Genomic DNA, 24,415 nt, shown 5'->3' on the forward strand with positions numbered 1-24,415 from the left:
ACAGCTCTGTAGTGACAGTGAGCTTCTCTCCAAAATCTGTTCCCATCTCAAAAGATATTTTGGAAAACACTCAGACTTCTAATTTGGTGTGGTGAAAATACTATTCAAAAGCAACTATAGAAACGCTGAATTTTTTGTTATCAAAAGCTATTTTACACTTCAATAAAAGAACATGAGTCAAACATGGCTTAAGGGTCTAAATAGAATATGGTTTCTATTTTGAGAAAATACCTATCTGCAATTTTCAGAAATTGATCATTTGCCATGCATGGGTCAATCTTTCATCTGAGAAAGAAAGCATATTTTAATACGTTTGAAGCACAATGCCTCAAGAATGAAAATTTCCAAGCGAGCCCACGGATTCTAAAACTTTTCATTATAACTATATCTCCAAGTATTTAACCACTCTGACATCAGTACCATACGAATCTATGAGACACAGTCATGTGGAAGGTTTTCTTTCTTTACCTGATTTTGCTTAACAAACACGTTTTGACCTTTCTTTTGCTCCATTAACACTACTTTCAATGTCTGATGCTGCAGAGAAAAGGAGAACTATTTTATTTAGGAAGAATCCAAAATAACTATAAAGAATATGAGCTACTACAGTAAATACGTGACAATCTGGCACTCAGGAGCCTGGAAACTTCAACCATTCTGCATAAATGCAAATTCAAAACTCAAACCTCCTTCTCTCTTCCCAAGAAAGAGACTTTTCAATAGAAACCTTTTTTTTAATGTTTATTCATTTATGTTGGCTGGGGGGGGGGGGGGGGGGGGTTGGGGAGGAATAGCAGCAGAGAGAGAGAATCCTAAGCAGGCTCCACAGTCTCAGCACAGAGCCCGATGCAGGACTCAGTCCCAGGGAACCATGTGTTCATGCCTGAGCTGAATTCAAGTGGGACACTTAACCAACTGAGCCACCCAGGCACCCCATTAAAAGCATTTTTTAACAGAACCAGGAAAAACCAAAGACATAAGTAAAGGGGAAAACATCCTGTGATTGATTCCCTTCCACTCTCCCTTTCCTTGAAGTTTCAGCCAAATAGCCGGTGTTTCAAGTATTTCTGTCTTTTCATCCCTAAGGTCAGGTCACTGCCCAGCTTCAGGCTCCCACTGGGACTGTTGTGGCCTCTGCCTCTAACTACTCACTTCTGATTCTCACTTTACCCTACCCCCTGCTCATACACCTCCAGGGTCCCCTGGACTGCTGCTTCCCAGAGGCACTCCTCAGTCCCAACAGTCTGGCCACACCTTCCTTTTCACTTTTACTTCCCAGCACCCTCCTTGTGGAAACTTAGGCCTTGGTCGCACTACTGACTCTGTGTTTTGAACACACAGCACACTCCCTCGCCTCTGTGCCTGCGGCAGCATTCTTTCCCCTATCTCCTTGTGTCCAAATCCTAACCACACTCCAAAACAAGGCAGAAGAGGTCGGGGGGGAACACTCTTGAACTGCGGACACCAAACCTCCTGCTGACCTGCACCCATGCCCACAGTGTCTCCTTCCGTTTGCACTGGAAGAAGAACCCTTCTCCTGGCTGAGGCTACCACTTCCCCTCAGCTCTGGGGCCCACGCTGACCCGTGCCCTGAGGCACCTCACCCCTTCATTTATCCCTCTGTTCTTAATCTTCGGCCTCTCCCTCTCGGCAGGCTCCTTCCTACTCATCTTCCGCTCAGGTGATACTGATTAAAAAACCAAAAATCTTCAGGAGACCCCATCCCAACACTGTTCTTGTTCTCCTGCTACCGCTTTTATCCCCTACGGAGTCAAACTGCTTGGCTTCTTGCCCCATCCCCAGCTCCTTTCCACACACCCCTCAGCTGACTGAGTTCTGCTTTAATTCCACCATGCCTGATTCCATTATTTTGTAAAATGTATTGACTCATACTATGTCCCAGGTAACCTATGCCTGGCACTGGGAGAAGAGAGGAGAAATCTGACATGAGCTGTCTGAGCCGGCAGTTCAAACTGATAGCTAAATTCAACCCAGAAATATATTTTATTTGGCCTGTAGTTTAAAAAATTTTTTTTCAAAAAATTTTCCAAAAATTCAAGAATCTGGAGATTTCACATGAAAATCCAGATTAAAAAAAATTATGTTTATCTTTGAGATAGAGAGAGAGACAGAGCACAAGCTGGGGAGGGGCAGAAAGAGCGGAGACACAGAATCTGAAGCAGGCTCCAGGCTCTTAGCTGTCAGCACAGAGCCCAACATGGGGCTGGAACTCAGGAACCGGGAAATCATGACCTGAACCGAAGTCTGGCGCTTAGCCGACCGAGCCACCCAGGTGCTCCCAGACATTGGGCTTGTATTAAAGAATCCAGGGGTGCCTGGGTGGCTCATCTGTTAAGCATCCGACTCAGGATATGACCTTACCCTTGGTGCAATCAAGCCCCAAGTCTGGTTCTGTGCTGACAATCTGGGGCCTGCTTGGGATTCTCTGTCTCCCTGTCTCTCCGCCCCTCCCCTGCGCGCTCTCTCTCTCTCTCTCTCTCCTCTCTCTCTCTCTCAAAAATAAACATTTTAAAAAATCCAGAAACTGTGGCGACACTGCTTCTATCACTGTATGATAATAATCAGTTGACACTGAAAAGCAGTTGCCCTTCAATGGGGTAAAGGGCTCCCTGGTTCACCATGGACCCCATCAAACCCTCTATGCTCATTTTCTTTCCTCTGATGGCCCCTGTAGGCAGTGAAGTTTGAATCCCTGCTCTAGATCAGTGCTGTCTAACAGAAATGAAAATGTGAGCAACATACATAATTTTAAATATTCTGATAGTCATACTTTTAAAAAATAGAAAGGAAGTGGTATAGTTAACTTTAATAATATATTCTATTTTAATTCAACATATCCAAAATATTATTTTGGTGTACCAGCACCGTAAAAAATGAGTAATGAGATATTGTACCTCTTTTCTCTGTGCTAAGGCTTCACAATCCAGGGTGCATCTTACACTTATAGCACACCTCAGTTCAAACTAGCCACATTTCTAGCATTCAAGAGCCACATGTGACTAGTGGCTGCTTCTGAGACAGCACAGCTCCAGATGCTTAATAATCCATCAGAAAAAAAATCACCTTGCAAGCAGAGAGAGGGGGAGAGAATTTTAAGGGAAAAAAAGAAACCAGGCAGGAATGAGGAAAAGGGTGATGATGTTAGAGAGTAAGCATTGTGAGGACTTCAAACATAGGAGAGAAGGAAGTAGGATCATAGAGACAATGAAGAGTGCTCCCCAAAAAGTTCAGCTATAGTCTAGTGCTCCAAGGGAAGAGATGCCATTTATCGTCAAATGTAATTAACTGGCAATGCAGATTTTCTGGAGGAAGGCTTTAGTGTTTTATTAACAGGTTCAGCATTAGACGTGTGGTCACTATGAAAAGCAACTGACCAAATGTCTGAACCCGAGTTTACCCACTTGGCATTCAAGAACCAACAGAATGGGCCAGGCCACTAAGGACAGGATTCTTGGTCAAGACTGGGATTTTAATCTAGTTCAAGGGGATGAGTTTGAAGAGAAGTGGCAGTGAAGCAGGCAGGAAAGTATCTTGAGCTAAAATCCAAGCAAAGTTCAAGACTTAGAGATCATAAGTGAGTGAGACTATGTCAGCAGGTATTGGAAATCCAGACGGGGGAAGCAACATGAGAGGCCAGACAAGGAGACCTGGATTCAAAAGGGGATACCCCAAGTCAGAGACTAGCACCAAGAAATGCATCCCTGAGCCAGAGACCTCAGAAGTAAGACTCACTCCTCCATCCTCCATGCAAATACAACATGGCAGCCATTTAGTAGGTATCGTGTCCTCCTTTCACACCCACAGACATGAATAAGAATTATTAAAGTAGGGGTTGAGAAAAGCCAGGGGAAGAGGGAAAGTCAAATACATCTGTCAGGCTTAAAAGGACTTGGAAACAAGAAGGCAGGAACATCATTACATAACTATAAGTGATTTTGGAACTTTTCCAGAGAATTTCTTCTGAATAGCTCTGTGCCATCCATTCATCCCTTCATTCACTCAGCAAGCACTTGAAGTCTTCCCTCTACAATGCTGATTAGATAGGTCAATTGTACCAAGGCTTGCCAAATTCTACTCTAGCATGCTGGTAAACGCAGCTCAGGCTTAAGCAAAATAGGGTCAGTTGCTAATACTGACAGGGCCACACTGAATAAAACCTGTGGGATTAAGAGAATGTATTGGCCCCAACACATCCAGAGATCCATTTGTCTATCATGTGTTGTAATTTTTCCAGATTCACTAGGACCCACAAGGATGGGAAATAAGGCTGGTATAAACTATCTCAAGAGACTTCACAGGAAAATTGTTCTCTCAAGAAGGCAAGACTTTCAAAGGCAAGTATGCAGGATTTTCAAACCTCATTACATTGAAAATATAGGTTTTTTTTGCATCACTTGCATTCAGATTAATGTTAAATTCAAGTATTTGGAGACATGAGGAAAATCATGGCCTGATATTCTGCCGAAAAATAAAATTTTAATATAAGAAACTGGTATACATTGGAGGAGGAAACTATTTGCATAAAATCTTCAATTATTGAGGGCTAGGAATCACTTTGCACATCTCATTTATAAAAAGCAGTGTAAGAAGAAAAGTTTGATGATGACAAAGAAAGCAAAATGGCACATAAAGTTAATCACACAGGGGAAGAAAATTGCATGTTGTCAATGCTTCCAACAAATCAAAATTCACAAATAAAAATAGTAGCGAATATTTGGCAACTGAAAAAATGACATGAGGAAGTGTGCCTCACACCTGTCAATAATTAACTTTATAGAAAGATAAACTTGTCCTAAATAGATATGCTGTATATAGTAATTTTATGGAAGCAAACAAGTGCGTCTAAAGCAAGCTCTAGAACAGTATTTACTACTTCATCCACATTAAACAAACAAAAAAGCCAGTATTGAAACAATAGCCCTCAATTACTAAGAGATTTTATTTAGGACTCTTGGCTTAGTCAGGCAAGGAAATATATAATTTTTAGTTAAGATTTCCAGCAAAAAAAAAAAAGTCAAAACAAAAGAGCTTCACATTTCAAAAAATTAATTTCTGATTATCTAAAACATGTCTATGACACTGCAAATAGCTATGAATTAACAAAAAAAAAAACTCATGACCCTAACTTCTGAATATGCAGATTTCGTCAATGCTTGCAATGTTATCTAGACAAACTATTTACTCTTCACCAATCTAGAGCTAACAAACGTTTTGATAATCATCCTGAGCCAAGAAACCATGCTACATGTTTCTTCGAGTTACAGAAGATATATTATTAATCTTTAATTTTGTGAAATCATCCCTTATTTCCAAAGTCAGGGCAAGAGAAAAAAGGAGGAGTGCTTGTCCTGTTACCTTTATGAATCTATTAATCCTATTTTATACCTCTAAGTATTTACTTTGCTTTTCCAGGGTAATACACACATACTTGCCAAAAGTAATACGATTTTTTCATTACTCTGTGAAATTGTGAGGTCCCCAGTACTGCCTGGGTTCATTTGAGGCTATGTTCCCCACCAGTGCAAGTAAATGAATTTACACCTTAAATGAGAAGGACCAGCAAAGTTCCCTGTGAATTTATCTTCAACAACCCACTTATTTGTATTGGTGCCAGTGGCAAGACTTTAATATCTGCTCAATAATAACAACTTACACAGCCATTGCTAGTGTTTTCTGAGTTCATAAAATATCTACCTGATAACACTACCACTTGTACAAGATTCATAGCTGTACTCAAGTTTTCCAGATACACAATATAGAATGTAAAGGTCATGGGAAAATAATTCCACTCCAGAGTAAACCTGTCACTCTGTTCATTCCATTCCTCTGGAATAATGTGATGATCACAGCATATTTCCAGGATGCTATCACACATCAAACTTCATGCCTTGCTCCAAAATGTCCTAAGATCTCATCTTGCCTCTCTCATTTTGAAAAAGCCATTAACATTGCTTTTGGGGCTTGTTCTTGAGAATATTAGGTTTTTTTTGGTGATTTTAAGTCATTTACGTTAGGAATTGCATTTTTTTTTTTAGACTTGTGTCTTCCCCAAGATTAACTTATATTCTTTGAAGTAATATTAAAGACACCTGGAAAATAGATAATAAAAATTAACCCAAACCACATTTTAAATCATTTTTGAAAATACAAGCTTTCTCTAAAAGGTCGAATAATAAACAAAGCAAGATGCACTTCATGTACAGATGTCATCTTAGAAAATATTTTTCTACTTTTTGTTGGGGCTTACAGATGTATTTTAGGAATTTTACCCCAATGAATGAATATTCCTTTTACTATGTTTTGAAACATTCCTATCATACCCTGAGTACTTTAGCCACTTTTTTTACAAAATTTTTTTTTTACTTCTCAATGAAAACAATTTTAACAAAATGAATTTAAAACAATAAGAGTTTAACATTCATAAACTTCATGCTTTTGTTAAAGCACTAAAAAAATGTGACATACTCATTCTTCACTCTTTATCTTAAAATACTGGCTTCCTGATTCTAGCAAAATGTAATTTTAGTAACTCATCAAGACAGAATACATAAAATTGGCATATTTTTGATATGCACACAAATTGAGAAAGCATCTTTCCCAACTGTGTTGCAGAAAATGAAATGCATCTGGTATGACAATATGGCCCAGCACGTGAACTAGAGTCAGTGGGAAGAAATGTTTTTTTTTTCTTTTTCTCAGAGCAGAACATTTTAAATAATGCCCATGCCCCAACAACAAGGCATTATTAAGCCTGTTAAAGTGTTTTTCAAATGTATATTTCGCTAAAGAGCACACAGCAGAAAGAGGTCAGGCTGGGCCATGGCGAGGGGGGGTTGGGGCGGGTAGCACAGTATGCTCAGTTTTAAACATTGTACATCAGGGACTTCCAAACCTCTCTCCCCCAGCAGTCCAAACTGATTTTTTTCTTTTTCTTTTTTCTTTCCTTCTTTCTTTCTCCTCCCCTCCCGGCTTTTGCTTTTTTTTTCACATCCCCCCTAGAGTCAGAGCTTATGCACATATGTTGCTGTGGCCTCATGCTGAGCTGGAGGGAGAAGCAGAGAGGTAGGAAGTGTGTTGGGGAACATGGCTGAGGCCAGGATCAAGCAGAGAACAAGAGAAAAATCGAGATACTTGCATGATTTTTGCAATGAATTTTCTTTCTTCTTTAAAAGAAAGTTCTTTTTATTTAGTCAATCTGAAGATGTATGTAATGCTTTTATTGTCTTTTCCTTCCTGTGTGCCTCTCTGGGCCTGTGAATAGAACAGGAATCTGCATATGGTACATATCCCTCCCCCAACCCAAGTATCTTCTGAGGCCAGGGGATGGGGGGGCAAGGCAATCCCTCTGAGAGATGCAGGAAGCTCAGAAGGGCACCGCACAGCATAGCCTACTCCTGGACACTTTCAAGAGTCCTCTTCTAGTTTCAGCTTCCAATTCGATTTCTTCCTCTTCCTCATCACAGGGTGAGCCAGCCAGGCTTGAAGAATTATTGGGCAGAGGGGCCATGAGAGGACCGAGGGATCCTGCATCTGCACTGGTGAGCTAGTGCTGAAAGCCACATTTGTGACTCCGAGCGGAAAACTGTCCACTTCTCAAGGAACAGACTCCATGAGCAGCACATGCAGGGAACCAACAATGGTGCCTCTCCCTGGGACTGTGTGTGACATCAAACAGGACCCTAGGGGCTACTGTTCTGTCTACAACCCATCTTTCACACATTCTGTGAAAGGTATTTTAGCTTTGTTATTCATTTTACATCTTCACTGAAATGCTGATTCCTTGTAACAAAAAAGCTTTAGAATCATAGATGGTATGATTAATAATGTCACTTGTAAATGTGATATAATAGTTATACAATAATGTATCACAGAAAAAAATTGACATAGCGAATACATCATAGAACAGATTCTAGGGAGGGGAAAGAAAATCCAGAATGTATGTAAACTTGCAAGCATTAATCTGAGGACTGAAGTCATCCCAGAAACACGACAAGCTCTAAAAGTTGTCAAAGGTAGCTGCAGTAATGTAAAAAATTCTGGAGAATTTCAGTACAACACCTCTGTCATTTATTGACCATGTGACTCTGGAAAGGTTATTAAATTTATCTGAGCACTGGTTTCCTATTCCATAAAATGGCAACAAGAACTTCGGTCATGCAGGACTGCTGGGAGCATTAAATCATGGAAGGCTATAAGTGCCCAGCATATGGTAAAGTTACAATAATGTTGTACATACAATATGTATGTAAAGGTACATACATATGGTAAAGGTACGTACAATAATGTTAGTTTAGTACATTCTCCAAAATAGGCTTAGGACTTTTGTATACAAAATTCATGTTTACATAGCAGTTTTCTAAAAGATTGATAGCTTCAGAAAATTTTTTGGTAAAAACTAACAAAGATTAATTCAGAATTCTCTGCTTTTGCTTTGAAAATCTTGGTTCAGTGAACTGCAAAGTAATTTAGTAAGTTAACATTTGCAGTAATATATCTACCTTCAAAATAACTCAATTGTTTGTTGTTTGATTATTCTAGATCATAGAAGTCAATAAAAACAAATGTAAACAGTACCCCAACTCTAAAATTCTTATATGTTCGGATATGTACACATTCAAAAGTAAATTCTTTCAATATGTATATTATTCATCTACACTGAATTTAACACATTCTTTTAAAACCACATTTTGTTTTATTTTAGGAACCAAAACCAGGAGTTCTATTCAATTCTCTTGCAAGATGAAAGGAAAAGTAGAGTTAGTGAGACTGTCAATGTTACCTTCTGAGAATGACTACAACCTTTTTCTAGAACACGAGATGTTTTCTACAACATCAATAACATCAGGTTACCCACCTATATATTCTGGTTTTCTGAAATTACACTAATTAGCTAATAAACCATAAAAATTTTCAACTGATATCCCATGTATTCCCACATCTTACCGTTCAAAACATGTCGTTAGGTTTTTTGTAGTTCAAACTTGCAGCTAATTAAAGGTTAACCTTTAAAGATTAACTAACCTAACAATCAGGTTCGAAATAATGAGAATTAAATAAAGTATGATGTATTGAAAGAAAAGAGTCCTTTACGTCACTGATGGACTGTAACTTTCAAAATATTCGCTAACATTAACACAACTTCTAAGTATTTACCAAAGGTACGCATCTCCTCTACAAAACCAAGGCAATGAAAGCAGCTGCTGGGGAAATGCCTTATGGATCCTACGTTCATTTTTACTTGACTCTGGTCGGACCACACTTAACTCTTGCCTAACCAAAGAGGCAACATACTTAAAACGCAAATGCTTCAGGTGAATATTGAAAGTTAGAAAAGGCCACAGGAATCTATTTGAGTAACTCGGATGAGGCGCTCACTCTGTCCACTTGTTGGGCAGCGATCTCTTGGCAGCGGGTACTTTTAAGAAGCGAGTGCAAAAATACGCACAAACTTGCTTTAAGGGTTTCCCCAATAAAGGACCTCACGTTTGCCAATAATTCACCTTTCCTTATTGCTATTCCTTCCTGCAAGTCCTTATTGTTTCAAGTGCTGGTCCCTCCTTACCGTCATACAGGGTTGTAATTTTTTTTTAATTGCTGGATTTGTTTTTCTTTAGAGAAGGTGAGGCTTCGCTAGACAGCCCTTAGACCTCCAAAAAGTACCCACTTTACGTCTAACTTTATTCCTCTCCTATTTGGCTACTATTAATACTTCCACTTTCATAGCGATTCATAAAGCTACCCGGCTTCTGGCAGTGGGTGTTATTTCTTCCAAAAGTAATGTCAGGGTGCAAGTCAGAGCTGTATCTTTACAAAGCGGGAGCGGGAATGTTTCCTTTTCCCTGTGGATTTACTTGGTAGCACCCCCCCGCCACGCCGCTGCAACACCAGGGGTAGCTACTGCCCCAAGCCGGAGGCGTGGCTAGGCGCACCTGTCTCGGGCCGCGCGCAACCTTCACTCACCTGGTTGCTGCCGAGCTCCTCGCCCTTCTCCGGGGTCCGCGGCTGCACTGGGCTCTCAACTGGTTCTGCGGGAGGCGGCGGCGGTTCCAGCAGCTGCTCCAGGCAGGCGGTGCCGGGCAGGGAGGAACTCTTCTGATGGCACAAGTGCGCCTCGGGGCCCCGACGCCGTGCCCCCTCATCTCGGGCGCGGTCTCCCCTCGCGGGAGGCTGGGGCGAGGAGGACAGGGAGGATGAAGCGGAGGATGAAGAGGGAGCTGAGTCCGGGGACCGTCCGCCAGGAGGCGTCACTCCCGCTGCTCCCGCGGCGGTTGTCGCCGGTCCCCTTCCCGCTGGGAGCAAATGCTCACGGATCCGGCGGCGCAAGGTGGACCCCTGCTCGGTTCTGCCGGCGCCGCCGGGCTCGAGAGGCTCCGGCGAGGAGCAGCACAGGTTGGGCTGGGAGGAGGAGAAGACGCGGTCCAGCACTTGCTTCCGTTTCTTGAAGCCGCTCCACCTGCTGCCCGCGCCACCCACGCCGGCCAGTGCGTCCCGCCTGCCCCCCGGGGGTGGCGGGGAGGGCGATGGGGTGTCCGCAGTGCGGCGCTCTGGGACCCCTGCGCGCCCGCCCCCGCCGCCCTTGCTCTTGCCCACCCCCAGCTGCAGGTTCTTCCAGAGCCGGGCCTGGAAGGAGGAGGACGCCGCCGCAGGCTCGGGCGAGCCCGCCGCGGCTGCCCGGGGCTCCATCCTCCACCCCCTGCTCCTCCTTTCCACTCCTCCTCCTCCACCTCCTCCTTCTTCTCCTCCGCCCTCTCCGGCTGCACCTCCTCCCGGAGCCCCGCGGTGGCGGCGGCGGCGGCGGGCGCAGCAGCAGAAGCCGGGAGTGCCCGGCGGCTTCAGGACAGCTCGGGGAAAAGACGCGGCCGCCGCCAAGGTTCTTTGGCCGCCAGACTCCGGCGCCGCCTCTTCCTCCCGCACCTGCCGGTGTGGGCTGGCGCTGTCACCGAATCCCGGCCGCCGAGCCTGCAAAGTTTCTGGCTCAGAGCTGCGCAGCTCCAGTCCCTTGGACTCCCCCAGGCCGCGCCCTGGCTTCCTCTCCTCGCCGGCTTTGGGCTGGGGAAGCTACACGCACCCGAGCGTGCGCGTCCAGCTGCGCCAGGGACCGCACCCTGCGCCCTCAGGGCAGCACCTGTCAGCGGCGGGGGCGGCTGCTTCCCAACTGGGCGCGCGCGCGACTCGCACAGCAGGGCGGATCGGGCTGAAGACAACTGCGACCAGCAGCCGCACAGGAGCACCCCGGACCATCCTCCAGTTCCTGGGTGGGAGGGTGGGCAGGCGAGAGCCGGGTGGAGCTGAGTAGGGACTGGCGCCAGGTTGCTCCCCAGAATCTGGCCACAGCTCCCCCGCGCAGCTCTCTTTGGGCCGGCGGCTGGACGCGCCCGCCGACTAGTGTCTGGGTCCAATGAAGTGAGCTGGAGAAAAGATTATGCGCCCTGGGTGGGTCGTGTGGGGCACAGAACGCCCTTATCGAGAGTGAACCTGACCGAATTCTGGGCTTGAAGACTGCTGCTTCCGCCCCGTATTGTGACCTGCATCCAACAAGAGTTTGATTTCTTGTCTTGACTTCATCCCTTCCATCCCCCTTGCTCTCTATTTGCGTGTACACCGGTAGTTCCTTTTGTGGTTCGGGTCTAGAGGTTTCCGGAGTCTGACCATAAATTAGCCAGCCCTAAAGTTGCAGGGAGTTGTTGGTGGACGAAATGAGAGGATGCCCACTGCCTCTGACACTATTCCAAACCCATAATATCTTGCTTTCGTTCAAGTGCATTTACTTCATTTGCTTCGTTGCAAGGCACATGGAAAAGGTTTTGTTTAGCTCATTCAGTCTGAATGAGTCAGTCTGAATCTACTGATCCAAGGGTCTTCTGATTCTGTTAAGTGAGCCTCTTGAAACGCAGGTGACACCTTGTCCCTTCCCTCCTCCATTGTCCTTTGCACCACTAAAGTGGAAAACATGGAAGAGTTCTCTGAGCTTTGGCACTGTGCTGATTCCAGTCTCCTCTAGCTAGCAATATGCCCTCAAGGTCTTACCAACCCCTCTAAGCTTTTTAGTCTTCTTCTTTATTTTTTTCCCCTTTATAACAAGTACTTAACACATTTACCGAGCACCTACTCTGTTCCAAGCAATGCAGTAGGTTCTGGGGATGAAGCCACGAACAAGGCAGACAAGGCCCCGACCTCATGGAGCCCATCTTCCAGTAGGAGAGTCAAACAGTGAACAGAATTTCTAATAGTGAAAAATTCCACGGAGAAAATAAAACAGGTTACCATAACAGGGTGGCTATGGAGGAAGGGTTACCAAATAAACTGTAGGACATCCAGTTAAAGTTAAATTGCAGAAAATTTTTGAGTATAGATATGTCCCAAATATTGTACAAGACTTGCTAAAATACCTTTAGTTGTTCATCTGAAATTCAGGTTCAACTGGGTATTTTGTATTTTTTATTCCTGAAGCTGACTACCCCCTACAAAGGGTTGTGGGGCTTATTTGTTTTTTTTTAAACTAAAAGTCTATTGAGAAACTAAAATTTGAATTGAGACTTACTGAGGACAAAGAGATAGCCACTGAAAGATCTGACTACAGCAGCTGCAAGGGCCCCAGGCAGGAAGCAGCTTGGCTAGGCAAGTTCAAGGAAGGTGGAGACCAGTGCATATAGAAAGGAGCAAGGTGAGCAGAGTTGGTGAGAGATGGAGTGGAAGAAATGGACAGGATCCTGGTGGGTGGGTCCCATAGCCACAGGAAGAGTCTGAGGTTCCTGTAAGTGAAATGGGGAGCCATTAGAGAGTTTTTAAACAAGAGCCCCATAGGGAGTTTTAGGAATTAAGTGAAAAAGGACTTAGCTCAGTGCCTGAGGCTTTTCCACACATGATAGTGACGCTTAAAGTGCCACAACCACAAAATATTACCTCAGTATAGAGCTACCATAATAGTCCAAAAAGAACTGCAGTATATAGAAGTCTTCTCTATAACACGGGGACATTATTTTGTTACTAATTTTTCTAGGACGTGGTGAACAAAAGCATTCAGAAAGTAAGAAGTACAAAATCATTGGAGAGAATTAAGAAGAAATGACCACCACTTCTTACCAAAACTCTATAAATATGCCAACTTGTCATATTTATATGATGACATGGTGTTGTGGACCTATGGAGATAACTCCACACAATTCAACCTTACATAGTCTTTTAATGAGGCACCTAATCGACTTTTATAGTTTAATATTTTCATTTTTCTCCTCTATCTAATTTTCCCTGAAAATACTAACTCTCAGATTTTGGGTTCTGGGCTCTATGATCCATCCCACATAACACTTATCTGTCAATGTGGATTCATTTATACAGCTTGAATATGTCTATATAATTCACATATGTAACTTTTCCTAATTATCTAGAGTGGATTATAAAATGAGAGGTTGTCCTACAAATTTTGCATTATATAAAGTTGCACTAGATATGTCCAATGAGTTTTTGTATTTAAGAGAAGATACAAAAACTACAACACAAGGGGAAAGTGAATGGTACAAATTGATCACTGAGGGAATACGGAGGAGTGAAGAATCACTTCTGGCCTGACTGATCAAGGAAGATTTCTTGCTGGAGGCACCATCTGAGCTAAGATCTATTGCAGGCGACAGAGTATACCAGGAAGATAGATGGCCACCCACCAGGGAAAACCAAATTCATCGCACATAGCATAAGTTCAATAAATGTTAGCTGTTCTTTTTATTATAGTTTACTACCCATCTTAAACATTGATAGAGCATCTGTTGCTTGAATTAATATGAAATTAATAGATGCATCACGCATTGATATACAGGAGGTTGAGAAGGTGATGGATAAGGTAATATTTCACCACAAACCGAAAGGAGGGGAGGGAGTGAACCAAGTAGTGAATCTGAAGGAAAATTTTTCCAGGAAGAGGGAACATTAAATATGAAGAGGCAGAGGACGAAATTTGCTCAGCCTGAGATATGGCAAAGAAAACAAAATAGCTAGAACAGAGAAAGCAAGAGGTTAATGAGAGGGGAAGAATTGCCGAGACGGCTAAGGGCCAGATCGTGTACGATTCTGTGGGCAACAGCGAGGACTTTGGATTTGGGTGGGTGGGAAGCCACTAGGAGTCTTTGAGTAGAGTTTCTTTATAGTCCAGTTTGCATTTTAAGAGATTCATTGTGGTCATTTCATTTTGTGGACAGTAAAGTAGAGGAAGGGAATGGGTAGAAACAGTTTAGATCAGAGCTGTCACTCACTATAGTACTGGAGGGACAAGGGTGGCTTTGAGCTTTACCTGAGAAGTGATGAGAGTAATTAAATTCTAGATACAAGAAGTTTGGAGGACAGAAGCAACAGGACTAGCCATGGTCTAGACATGGAGTACCCCAGCATTATGCTTAACAGTTTTCATCATTTACTATATGTAATTCTCACAGCAACCCCATTTTGTAGACCAAGGAACCAAGTCTGAAGCATGTGATAGGATTGTGCAAGGTCAGTCACTGAGTAGTTAGCAGATTCCAGGTCTAGGGATTCCAAAGCCACATCCCTTCTTTAATTTCAAAATGTACGCATAAATAAAGAGAATCAAATAATTGAACAAGGCCTCAAAAGATGCACTGATCCATGTCCTTGCCTTGGGTGAGCAACAAGACTCTCTTGGACAGAACCACAACTTCCACTTGATGAGATCAAGGACATAAATGCAAGCATAAAAACAACATTTTGGGGATTAATTGAGTTAAAGGCCAACTAAATGGCACTTAAGTAGTCCTCTTGTCAGTGGAGCCCTGGCTGCTGTCCCAGCTCCCAGCATTGGGCCAGATGCCTTCATGCCCTCATGTCTTCTATCAGTCTCTAAAATGGGGATAATAATATCTATTGGCCTGACCCACCACACAAGGACCCAATTGAAAGCCAATGCAGGCAGCATTTTTGATGAGTAAAGCCTGTCTACGAGAGAGACGTTATCATCACTTTGTAATCAAAAACAAGAAAAGCTATGAGACTGACTTGTTCCAACTTACATGGAAAAACCCTGCCGGTGTGGAGAGAAGCATTTTAAACCTTTGAAAACCAAGAACCCAGTCATCACAGTTCCACCTATTGAGATGCCTTCTGACTGTCCAGTCAGCTCAATGGACCAAACCCCTGTTCAGGTGTCAACTAGTTTTTGCCTTTTTCTTCCCTGAAAGTTTTCTGGACAGTTCTCAAATGCAGTTTAATGTTGAAGTACCTTCAGAGAAGCTATTTCTGTTAACTTTGTTTAACCTAAGTCACTTCCTATTTTCTTTCTAACCAGAGTGGTAAAAAATTCTAGGGTCCTAGACCAAGAGATGCTCTGGAATTTCTATGTTGGAAGAGTGTCATGTGGCTTGAATGGATGAGGGGGTTACTGAAGCTGCCTTTAACGTAATTTTTTTTTACATCAATTGTCCTTATAAAAGAAGAGAAGAAGGGGTTAACTGGAGATTTGGAGAGAGAAAAGCCTTCCCTGCCCACTTCCCATTGCCAGTTCTATATGGCACAAAGTCAGAAAACGTGGGCATTTGCCTGGTGTTGCACCTAAGTGCTCTGTAACCACAGGCAGCCCATAGAGCCTCAGTGTTTTCATTAGCAAAAGAAGAAATAGAATTTGTTTCCCTTCAAGGTCCCTTTCAGCTTAAAAATTATGTAAGGTTCTGTAACAATTCTCCAGTGTAGGATATAATCCATCTACTCATTCCTGGTCTGATGTCCTACTTTCAGTGGTATACACAAAGGCAGATACTACTGGACAGGCATGTAAATGCCCCCCTTTGAACATAAAGGATGTCACAGAAGCTTTTAGGGCCCTACTCCTATCTCTCGGGTCTCAGCACTTCAGAGTGGGCATCTGATCTCTCTGCCACACCGTCCCCCGGTGCCTGGAATAGCTCTTAACCAATGAATTCAAGGAGATGATGTATAGATATTTTGAGCTCCCTATCCTATCCTATCAGGTAGGATAACTCAGAGGCAGGGATTCTATCTTTTCCCCAGTTTCGGTGCCTTTGGTGCCATTTGGGTTGATAACATACCCTTTCTCAGCTGCCTTTCCTTCCTGTCTCACATGCCTCCTCTCCTAACACTGCTCCCTCCACCACACAAATAAACTGCTTGTATTTGAATCCTTGTCACTAAGTTGGCTTCTGGCGGAACCCAAACTAAAACACATTATGTGCACATTTCAGTCTTTCACTAACGAAATTCCCAATTTGACTACTCAATGAGAATAAAAGTAATGTTCTCTAGCAAGATTCCTTTGGGCCATACAATTAATTCTCTTATAGGGGGCTATAAAGACAAAGTTTATCCCCCAACCTACAATCAATCCTCTAAAAGTGAGATCCCTTGAGAATCAGAGTTTTCACCTATGATTTACCTTCTAGAGTATTCAATAGGGTGGGCTCCTCAGCATCCATTACATTCTAGAAGATTAGTCTCAGCTGGTCATGGTCATTTCATCCCTTTTGTCAGATCTGTAACCAATCCTGGAAACTCTAAGGGTATATTACCTGGGACTGGATTCCACTGCAAGTAACACACACACAAAAGAACTTCAACATGTTCAAGAAGGCTGTCTTAACTATAGAGAACCAACTAATGTTTACCCAAGGGGAGGTAGGCAGGGGGATGCATTAAATAGATGATGGGGATTAAGAGGGCACTTGTGATGAGCACCTGGTGTTGTACATAAATGTTGAATCACTAAATTCTGTAACTGAAACTAATATTACACTGTATATTAACTAACTGGGTTTTAAATAAAAATTTGGGAAAAGAAAAAAGTCTGAAAGCCATCACTCAGATTGAGTTTGGCATTCCTACCTCATTGTTCCACCACATATGCCTACATTCCCAAAGTCACTCACACTTCGTCATAAGCAGTGGGGCTCCAGTCATTACATTCACCTGCAGGTAAATAGGAGAAAAGGGTAGAGTATGCCCCCACCTTTAAAGTTCCTTACCAACTCTTCTTATATCCCAGGGCTTAGAACTCAGGTATGTGGCCATGCTTCACCACAAAATCTTGATTCTAGGCAGTCATGTGTCCAGCTGAGAAATCTGGGGTTTCATTATTGAAGAAGAGGGGGAAGGTGGAAATTGGGGTGACAACAAGCAGAGTATGACATGGAGGAGTGGTCACTTGAGGGGCTTCTTCACTCATAAAGAGGAGGCACAAACTAACTGATCTCTTTTCTTTATCCACATGTTTTGGTGTTTGGTGAGATGTGTGGAAGTGCTGCCCCATCTCCCTAGGAACCCGAGGAAGAAGGGAACACCATTGTTGGCAGAGAAGAACCGACCTCAGTTCTGGATGTCATTGTGCTACAGAATCAGTCAGTCCTTGAGGCCTTCCTTATTCTGATCCTATTATTATGTAGTTATCCATCTATAATTATTAAGTAGTAAATTAATTTGTCTAGATTTTTAGCCAGTTTTAGCTGAGCTTTAGGTTTTTTGTTGCTGTCATAACAAATTTAACTGCTTAAAACAAATACCCATTTAGGGAGAAGATATTTACAAATGACATATTTGATGAAGGGTTAGTATCCCAAAACAAATAATCCAGTTGAGAAAAGGGCAGAAGACATGAGTAGACACTTTTCCAAAGAAGACATCCAGATGGCTAACAGACACATGAAAAGATGCTCAACATCACTCATCATCAGGAAAACACTAATCAAAACCACGATGAGAAACCACCTCACACCTGTCAGAATGGCTAAAATTAACAACACAAAAAACAACAGTTGTCGGCAAGGACGTGGAGAAAGGGAGCCCTCTTGCACTGCTGGTGGAAATGTAAACTGTTGCAGCCACTCTGGAAAACAGTATGGAGATTCCTCAAAAAGTTAAAAATAGAGCTGTCCTCTGATCCAGCAATTACACTACTAGATATTTATCCAAAAGATACAAAATACAGATTTGGAGGGGTACACGTACCCTGATGTTTATAGAAACATTACCAACAATAGCCAAGCTATGGAAAGAGCCTAAATGTCCATCAACTGATGACTGGATAAAAAAGATATGGTATCCACACATTGGAATATTACTCAGCCATTAAAAAAAATGGAATCTTGCCATTTGCAATGATGTGGATGGAGCTAGAGGGTAGTATGCTAAGTGAAATAAGTCAGAGAAAGACAAATACCATATGATTTAATTCATATGTGGAGTTTAAGAAACAAAACAGGGGCGCCTGGGTGGCTCAGTCGGTTAAGCGTCCGACTTCAGCTCAGGTCACGATCTCGCGGTCCACGAGTTCGAGCCCCGCATCGGTCTCTGGGCTGATGGCTCAGAGCCTGGAGCCTGCTTCCAGTTCTGTGTCTCCCTCTCTCTCTGCCCCTCCCCCGTTCATGCTCTGTCTCTCTCTGTCTCAAAAATAAATAAACGTTAAAAAAAAAAATTTAAAAAAAATAAAAAAATAAAAAAAATAAATAAATAAAAAAAAAAGAAACAAAACAGATGAACATATGAGAGGGGGAAAGAGAGAGAAAAACAAACCATAAGAGACTCTTAATGATAGATAACAAACTGAGGGGTGATGGGGGGAGGTGGTGGAGGATGGGTTGGATGGGTGGTGGGTATTAAGGAGAGTACTTGTTATGATGAGCGCTGGGTATTATACATGAGTGAGGGATTTTGAAATTCTACTCCTGAAACCACTATTAACTAACGAGAATTTAAATAAAATTTTGAAAAGAAAAACAAAACTAAACTAAAACAAGACAAATATCCATTTATGGTCTCACAGTGTTTGTCATTCGGATATCTGGTCAAAACATCGCTTCACGGTTCCTCTGCTTCAGGTCTCACAAGACGGAAATCCAAGTGTTGACCAAAATACATAAAGCGCTCCTTTATGAAGGCCCTGGTAAAGAATTTGCTTTTAAGCTCATTCACATTGTTGACTGAATTAAGTTCTATGCCCTTGTAGGGCTGAGATCCCTGTTTTCTTGCTGGCTGTCCACAGGAACAGGGGCAAGGAGGCATACTTAGCTTCTAGAGACTATCTGCATTCCTTGGCTCATGGCCCTTTTCTTCATCTTCAAAGCCAACAATGACAGACTAGCTCCTTCTCACATTTCAGATCTCAACCACCTCCACTTCTGCCTAATCTCTCTTATTGACTCTTCTGCTGGTTTGTTGTATCAAGAGCTCAGGTGATCACAGTGGAAAACTTAATTACACCTACAAAGTCCCTTTACACTTACACCAATACTGGCATCTGATTGAATAACAAAAGGACAAGAACCTCTGGGAAGACATCTTTAGAATTCTAGTTACCACAAGTTTCCTAGAACCCAGTGCATCCTGATTGACACATCCTCACTGTAGACCAGAAGAACAAATACATCTCCCCAGAATGCCTCATTAACAGTAGGACATTAGACCCAGAGGAACTGGCTCAGTGTTACGAAGTAGCAGAATTAAGACACATTGATATTCACTAATAATAAGAACACTGAGGGGTGCCTAGGTGGCTCCCTCAGTTGAGCGTTCAACTTCAGCTCAGGCCATGATCTCCTGGTTTGTGAGTTCAAGCCCTGTTTTGGGCTCTGTGCTGACAGCTCAGAGCCTGGAGCCTGCTTCAGATTTCTGTGTCCCCCAGACTCTCTGCCCCTCCCCCACTCGTGCACGTGCTCTCTTTCTTTCTCTCTCTCTCTCTCTCTCAAAAATAAACAGTAAAAATTTTTTTTAAAAAATAAGAACACTGAGAGGATGCTAAACAGTGCAGATCTTTACTCTTTGCTGTGTTATTTCAAATCTGGCCATTTTGCTAATTACAATCACAATGCTCCCCTATTTTCCCCTAACATGATGCTTTCCCAGGTTGCAATCAGTTTTTGGTTTGTTTCAAATCCAATCCCCTAACTCACACATTTTTCTCTGAGATAAAGTGGTTATTTAAAAAATACACATTATTGATTTTACACCAGTGCCTAAAACTTCAGCAGCCTTTCTGGCAAGCTTTGTTTTAAAAATGCCTAAATTGGGAATACAAGAGAAAGAACTAGTTAGAAAAAACTTTTGTAGAGTTTTATTCTGAGGTGACCTTCTGTCTGAATCCCATGGGGAGGTAGGAAAACGGAAGGAAAGATGGAGTAGCTACATGTGTATAATCGTCCTTGGAATAATAAAATCAAGTATAATGTATTTTACGAAGAAAATCTTTCAGTGAAACTACCTTGGCTAAAATAGATTTCTCAGATCCTGATTTGTAGCCAGTAAGTCCATCCCCCAGGCTTATTTGTAATCTTTTTTTTTAGGTTTATTTATTTATTTTGAGGGAGAGAGAGAGAGAGAGAGCAAGAGCAGGAGAGGGGCAGAGAGAAAGAGGGAGAGAGAGAGAGAATCCCGCATTGACAGTGCGGAGCCCAATGCAGGCCTCAAACCCACAAACCGTGAGATCATGACCTGAGCTGAAACCAAGAGTCAGACATTTAACCAACTGAGACACCCAGGTGCCCTCGTTTATTCTTAATCTTGATGTCTGCTACCATTCACAGTTAAACCTCTAAATTCTGGCCATGTAATTACACAGATAGTACAGGTATTATTTTCCCCCTTTGACAGAACACCTAAGAAACTAAGGTATGAGGGGACTTGGCCCAGGTCTCATATAAAATCAGTGGTGGGATCAGTGAGATAATTACAAACGGCAACATCTTTTAGGGTTTGAACCACCCTTCCTCCCCACCATTCCCAGTGTACATGGAACTATTTCTCATTCCATTATATGATTCAGCAGATTGGATCCAAGCACAATTTAACCACTCCAAGATCAAGAAATATGTGTCTTTGTCAGGATACATCACACAATAGCCTCAACTCCAAAGACATCAAGTCTGGCATTGCAAAGCCTTGGCTCAGGCTGGATGGCAACACCTGGGAACTCTGCACATTTCCCCCAGCCTTGGGTTAAGAAATGAATTTGAGGCAGAGAAATTGCTGCCATAAATAAACAAAATGGCACTCACCATTTATGGACGCTGTCATCTATCTATAAATACAACTTCTGTGCTCTAATGAGATTGGATATATGGCAAGAGGGCTAGGGACTATAAGGAGAATTTGACATTGCAAATAGTGTATTGGAATAAAAAATCAGTCCTGTTAACTTCTGTGCAGATGGGCAGAAAAATATAGCTCCTTTAGGTTTCCTGTAACTAATCTGGTTTTCTTCTAGAGTAATGCTATCCAATCAAAAGTAAATGGTGAAAAAAATAATGAAATATCCAACCCAATTTTAACAATCACTAAGATTCCATCATTTAGACAGTCTCTTTAGGAAATGCCTACAGTCTTCTTGGGGCAAAATGTTTGTCTCTTAGGTAGGTTTCTCTCCCCTTGTTACTCTTCCTAAGAAGGTATCTGGGTTACTGGGGAAAGGATGCATCTTTTACATATTCATCAAAGGTAGTGTCATCTACCTCTTCGGCTCTGGGAGAGATGTCCTTTGTCTACCTGCTTTGCCTGCTGAGATTGTGAGCAAGTATGCACTCATATCCTAATCAGAGCCCAAAGAAGCCCCTAGATGACTCAATGTCTCCTTGGCTCCTGGCTAGGGTCCCTAACATGTATCTGTCATTTCTCTTTCCCATCCTGGACCCAATTATTCATACTTGCTTCTACTATGAGGCCACCTCAGCCTACTGGCATTTGACTCCATAACACAGGAAATGAGTCGGACTCAGAGCTGAATGTCAGGGCCACCTCTGGCCTACTATAGAGCGTTACCTAGTCTTTGTTAATGTGGCTGCATCCTAAATTGGTTTGCAACAGCTCTGGTCTCTGGGTGTAAATAGAACTTCTCTCTTTCTCTCTCTCTCTCTCTCTCTCTCTCTCTCTCTCTCTCTTTCCTCCCTTCCTTCCTACCTCCTATCTCTATCCCTGTCCCTATCCTCATCCTTCCTTCCCTATTCCTATCCCTAACTCCCCTGCCTTCCCTCCATACCCTCAGACTATCCTTTGGTATCCAGACAGGATAGGTTTATCGTTCAGGGTTACTGCAGGAAATAGCACATTCAAATAAGGAAATTTTGAGGGGTGCCTGTGTAGTTCAGTCAGTTAAGCATCAGACTTCGGCTCATGTCATGATCTCACAGTTTGTATGCTCGGGCCCTGCATTGGGCTGTCTGCTGTCAGCACAGAGCTGGCTTTGGATCCTCTGTCTCCCTCTCCCTGCCCCTCCCCTGCTTGCCATCTTAAAAAAATAAATATTTTTAAAAATAAGGAAATTTCTATATAGACTTAATATATGTAATTATTTTCAAAGCTGTGTCAAGGTTTAGAGCAGTCGTTCTCAGAATTTGATTTGGAGACCTGAGATCCTTTTAGGCCAAAGCTATTTTCCCAGTAATTCCAAGATGTCATGTGTCTTTCTCATAGTCAGTCTCCCACAAGTGTACAGCAGTTTCCCAAAGACTACACAGAATGTAATATTTATAAGAAAGGACATCATAAACAACATAAAAGATAAAATACAAAATGGGGAAGGGGAAAGAACTGCAAAATATGTAACAGGAAAGAGATAAAAATACAGAAGTTATAAGGAACTCCCCAAACTGATACAAAAAAGACAAACAACCTAATACAAAAATGGGCAAAGAGCATGAATGGGAAATTCACAACATAGCACAAAGAAAAAAATGCAGATATAAACCTCATGAAGATATTTTCCAAACAATTTTATTACAGAGATTAATAAAATATAAAATTGCTTGAGGGTATCAGCTTTGTTATGGGTGTGGGGAATGGATATCACAGTTATTACTAATGACTGTGTGAACTGTTATAGCCACTTAAGAAGTCAATTTGGCAATACCTATTTAAATGCACATAATTCATGACTCAGGAATTCTACTCCTAGGCATCATCCTCACCCACACCTCCAAACTCTGCACATAAATTAAAATATACATGTAAGGATTGTATTGCAGCATTGTTAGAAATAGCAATAATGGTTAGTAATAGCCAAATAAAAAAACCAAAAAGAAAATTTGAATGTCCTTCAACACAGGAATGATTATATCAGTGATGATTTATTTGTGCTATGAAATTTTAAGCAACAGACAAAGAGAAAGGGAAAGATCAATATGTCTACATAAGAAAGATTACCAAAACATTGCTGAGTCAAAAAAAGCAAGTTATAAATAAATATTTATGTTATAATAGCATATTTGCATTTATAAGTAAATAAATAAGTTCATAAATAGAAATTAGTGGTACATTAAAAAAGAATATACCACAACATATTTAGATTCATCTCCACAGGGAAATAATAGTGTAATATTAGGGAATTTACAAAAATAGCACGTCCTGTTAATTGGTCAAATGAGATCAAATAATACAAAGCATAAAACAAAATTTGACATTCTTTACTAATTTAAAAATCCTAGGAAAATAGAAAGAGATGGATAATTTCCTAACATGATATTATAATATATGTGTAAATTCCAAAGCCAGCAATAATGTTCATGGCAAAGTAATAGTAAAGGCAATCCTGTATAAGAACCAGGCAAGGGTCCCAAATAATGGCCCAGCTACTGCTAAGCGTTCTGCAGCAGTGAGCCAATGCATTTAAGTAAGAAAATAAAATAAGATGTGTAAATATTTGAAGAATGAGGCAATATTTTCATTATTTAGAGATGATAATCATTGTGTACTTGAAAAACTAAAGAAAAAAAACGAAGAAAAAACAGTGGAGTAAGTTACAAAATTAATCTCAAAAAACAATAGTTTTCCTTTCTGCAGAGATTATAAAATAAAACAGAAAAAATAATATTGTTAAAATAGTAACCAAAATATAAAAACCAAGTGAACAAAACAATATAAACACAAGAGCTATATGAGGAAAGCTTTAAAACGTTATTGTGGGACATGAAAGAAGACTTGAATAGTTAAAAAACACCTAGGTGAGGAGATTCACTACTGAATAGCGATCATTTATACTTAAATGAATCCATAAAGTCAATGTGATCTTAATCAAAACACTAAGAATTTTTAAAACATGACTAAATAGTTAATAAAGTTCATTTGGAAACTATGTTTGTAATGAAGAGTCAGAAAAACAAATCTGTAAAAGAAGAGTTTCAAGGAAGAAATTAGTCCCTTCAGAAATCAAAATTCATTATAAACTACAGTAATTTTAAAATCATAATACTGGTTCAGAAACAGACACAACTGATTAATGTTCAGAATGGAGTTTAGAAATAAACCTAAGTACCTACAGGTATTCAGTTTTTCATAAGGGTGCTGTTTGAAAATCAATAGTAAAAGATAAAACGTTTAGTTGAGATAAATAGCTAATCTTATAAAGAAAAATAAAACAAAATGTATTCCTACCTCATACCTCTTAGCAAAGTAAATTTCA

At 41.6% G+C, this 24,415-nt stretch overlaps 1 protein-coding gene across 22 annotated transcripts in view; it reads right to left on the bottom strand.

The window, feature by feature from the left end:
- MCTP1 (multiple C2 and transmembrane domain containing 1) overlaps positions 1–10,704 on the bottom strand; it is a 529,626-nt gene extending 518,922 nt beyond the window's left edge. For 21 of the 22 annotated variants that reach the window (XM_042943593.1, XM_042943612.1, XM_042943560.1 and 18 more), the window contains exon 1: positions 9,982–10,704. In XM_042943593.1, coding sequence (XP_042799527.1) covers positions 9,982–10,704 — 723 coding nt within the window. The remainder of the gene's footprint in view (positions 1–9,981) is intronic. The other variant, XM_042943678.1, reaches the window with a different exon arrangement.
- Positions 10,705–24,415: the final 13,711 nt, after the last annotated feature.

This window comes from Panthera leo, chromosome A1 (genome assembly GCF_018350215.1).
Source record: "Panthera leo isolate Ple1 chromosome A1, P.leo_Ple1_pat1.1, whole genome shotgun sequence".
NCBI lineage: Eukaryota > Metazoa > Chordata > Mammalia > Carnivora > Felidae > Panthera > Panthera leo.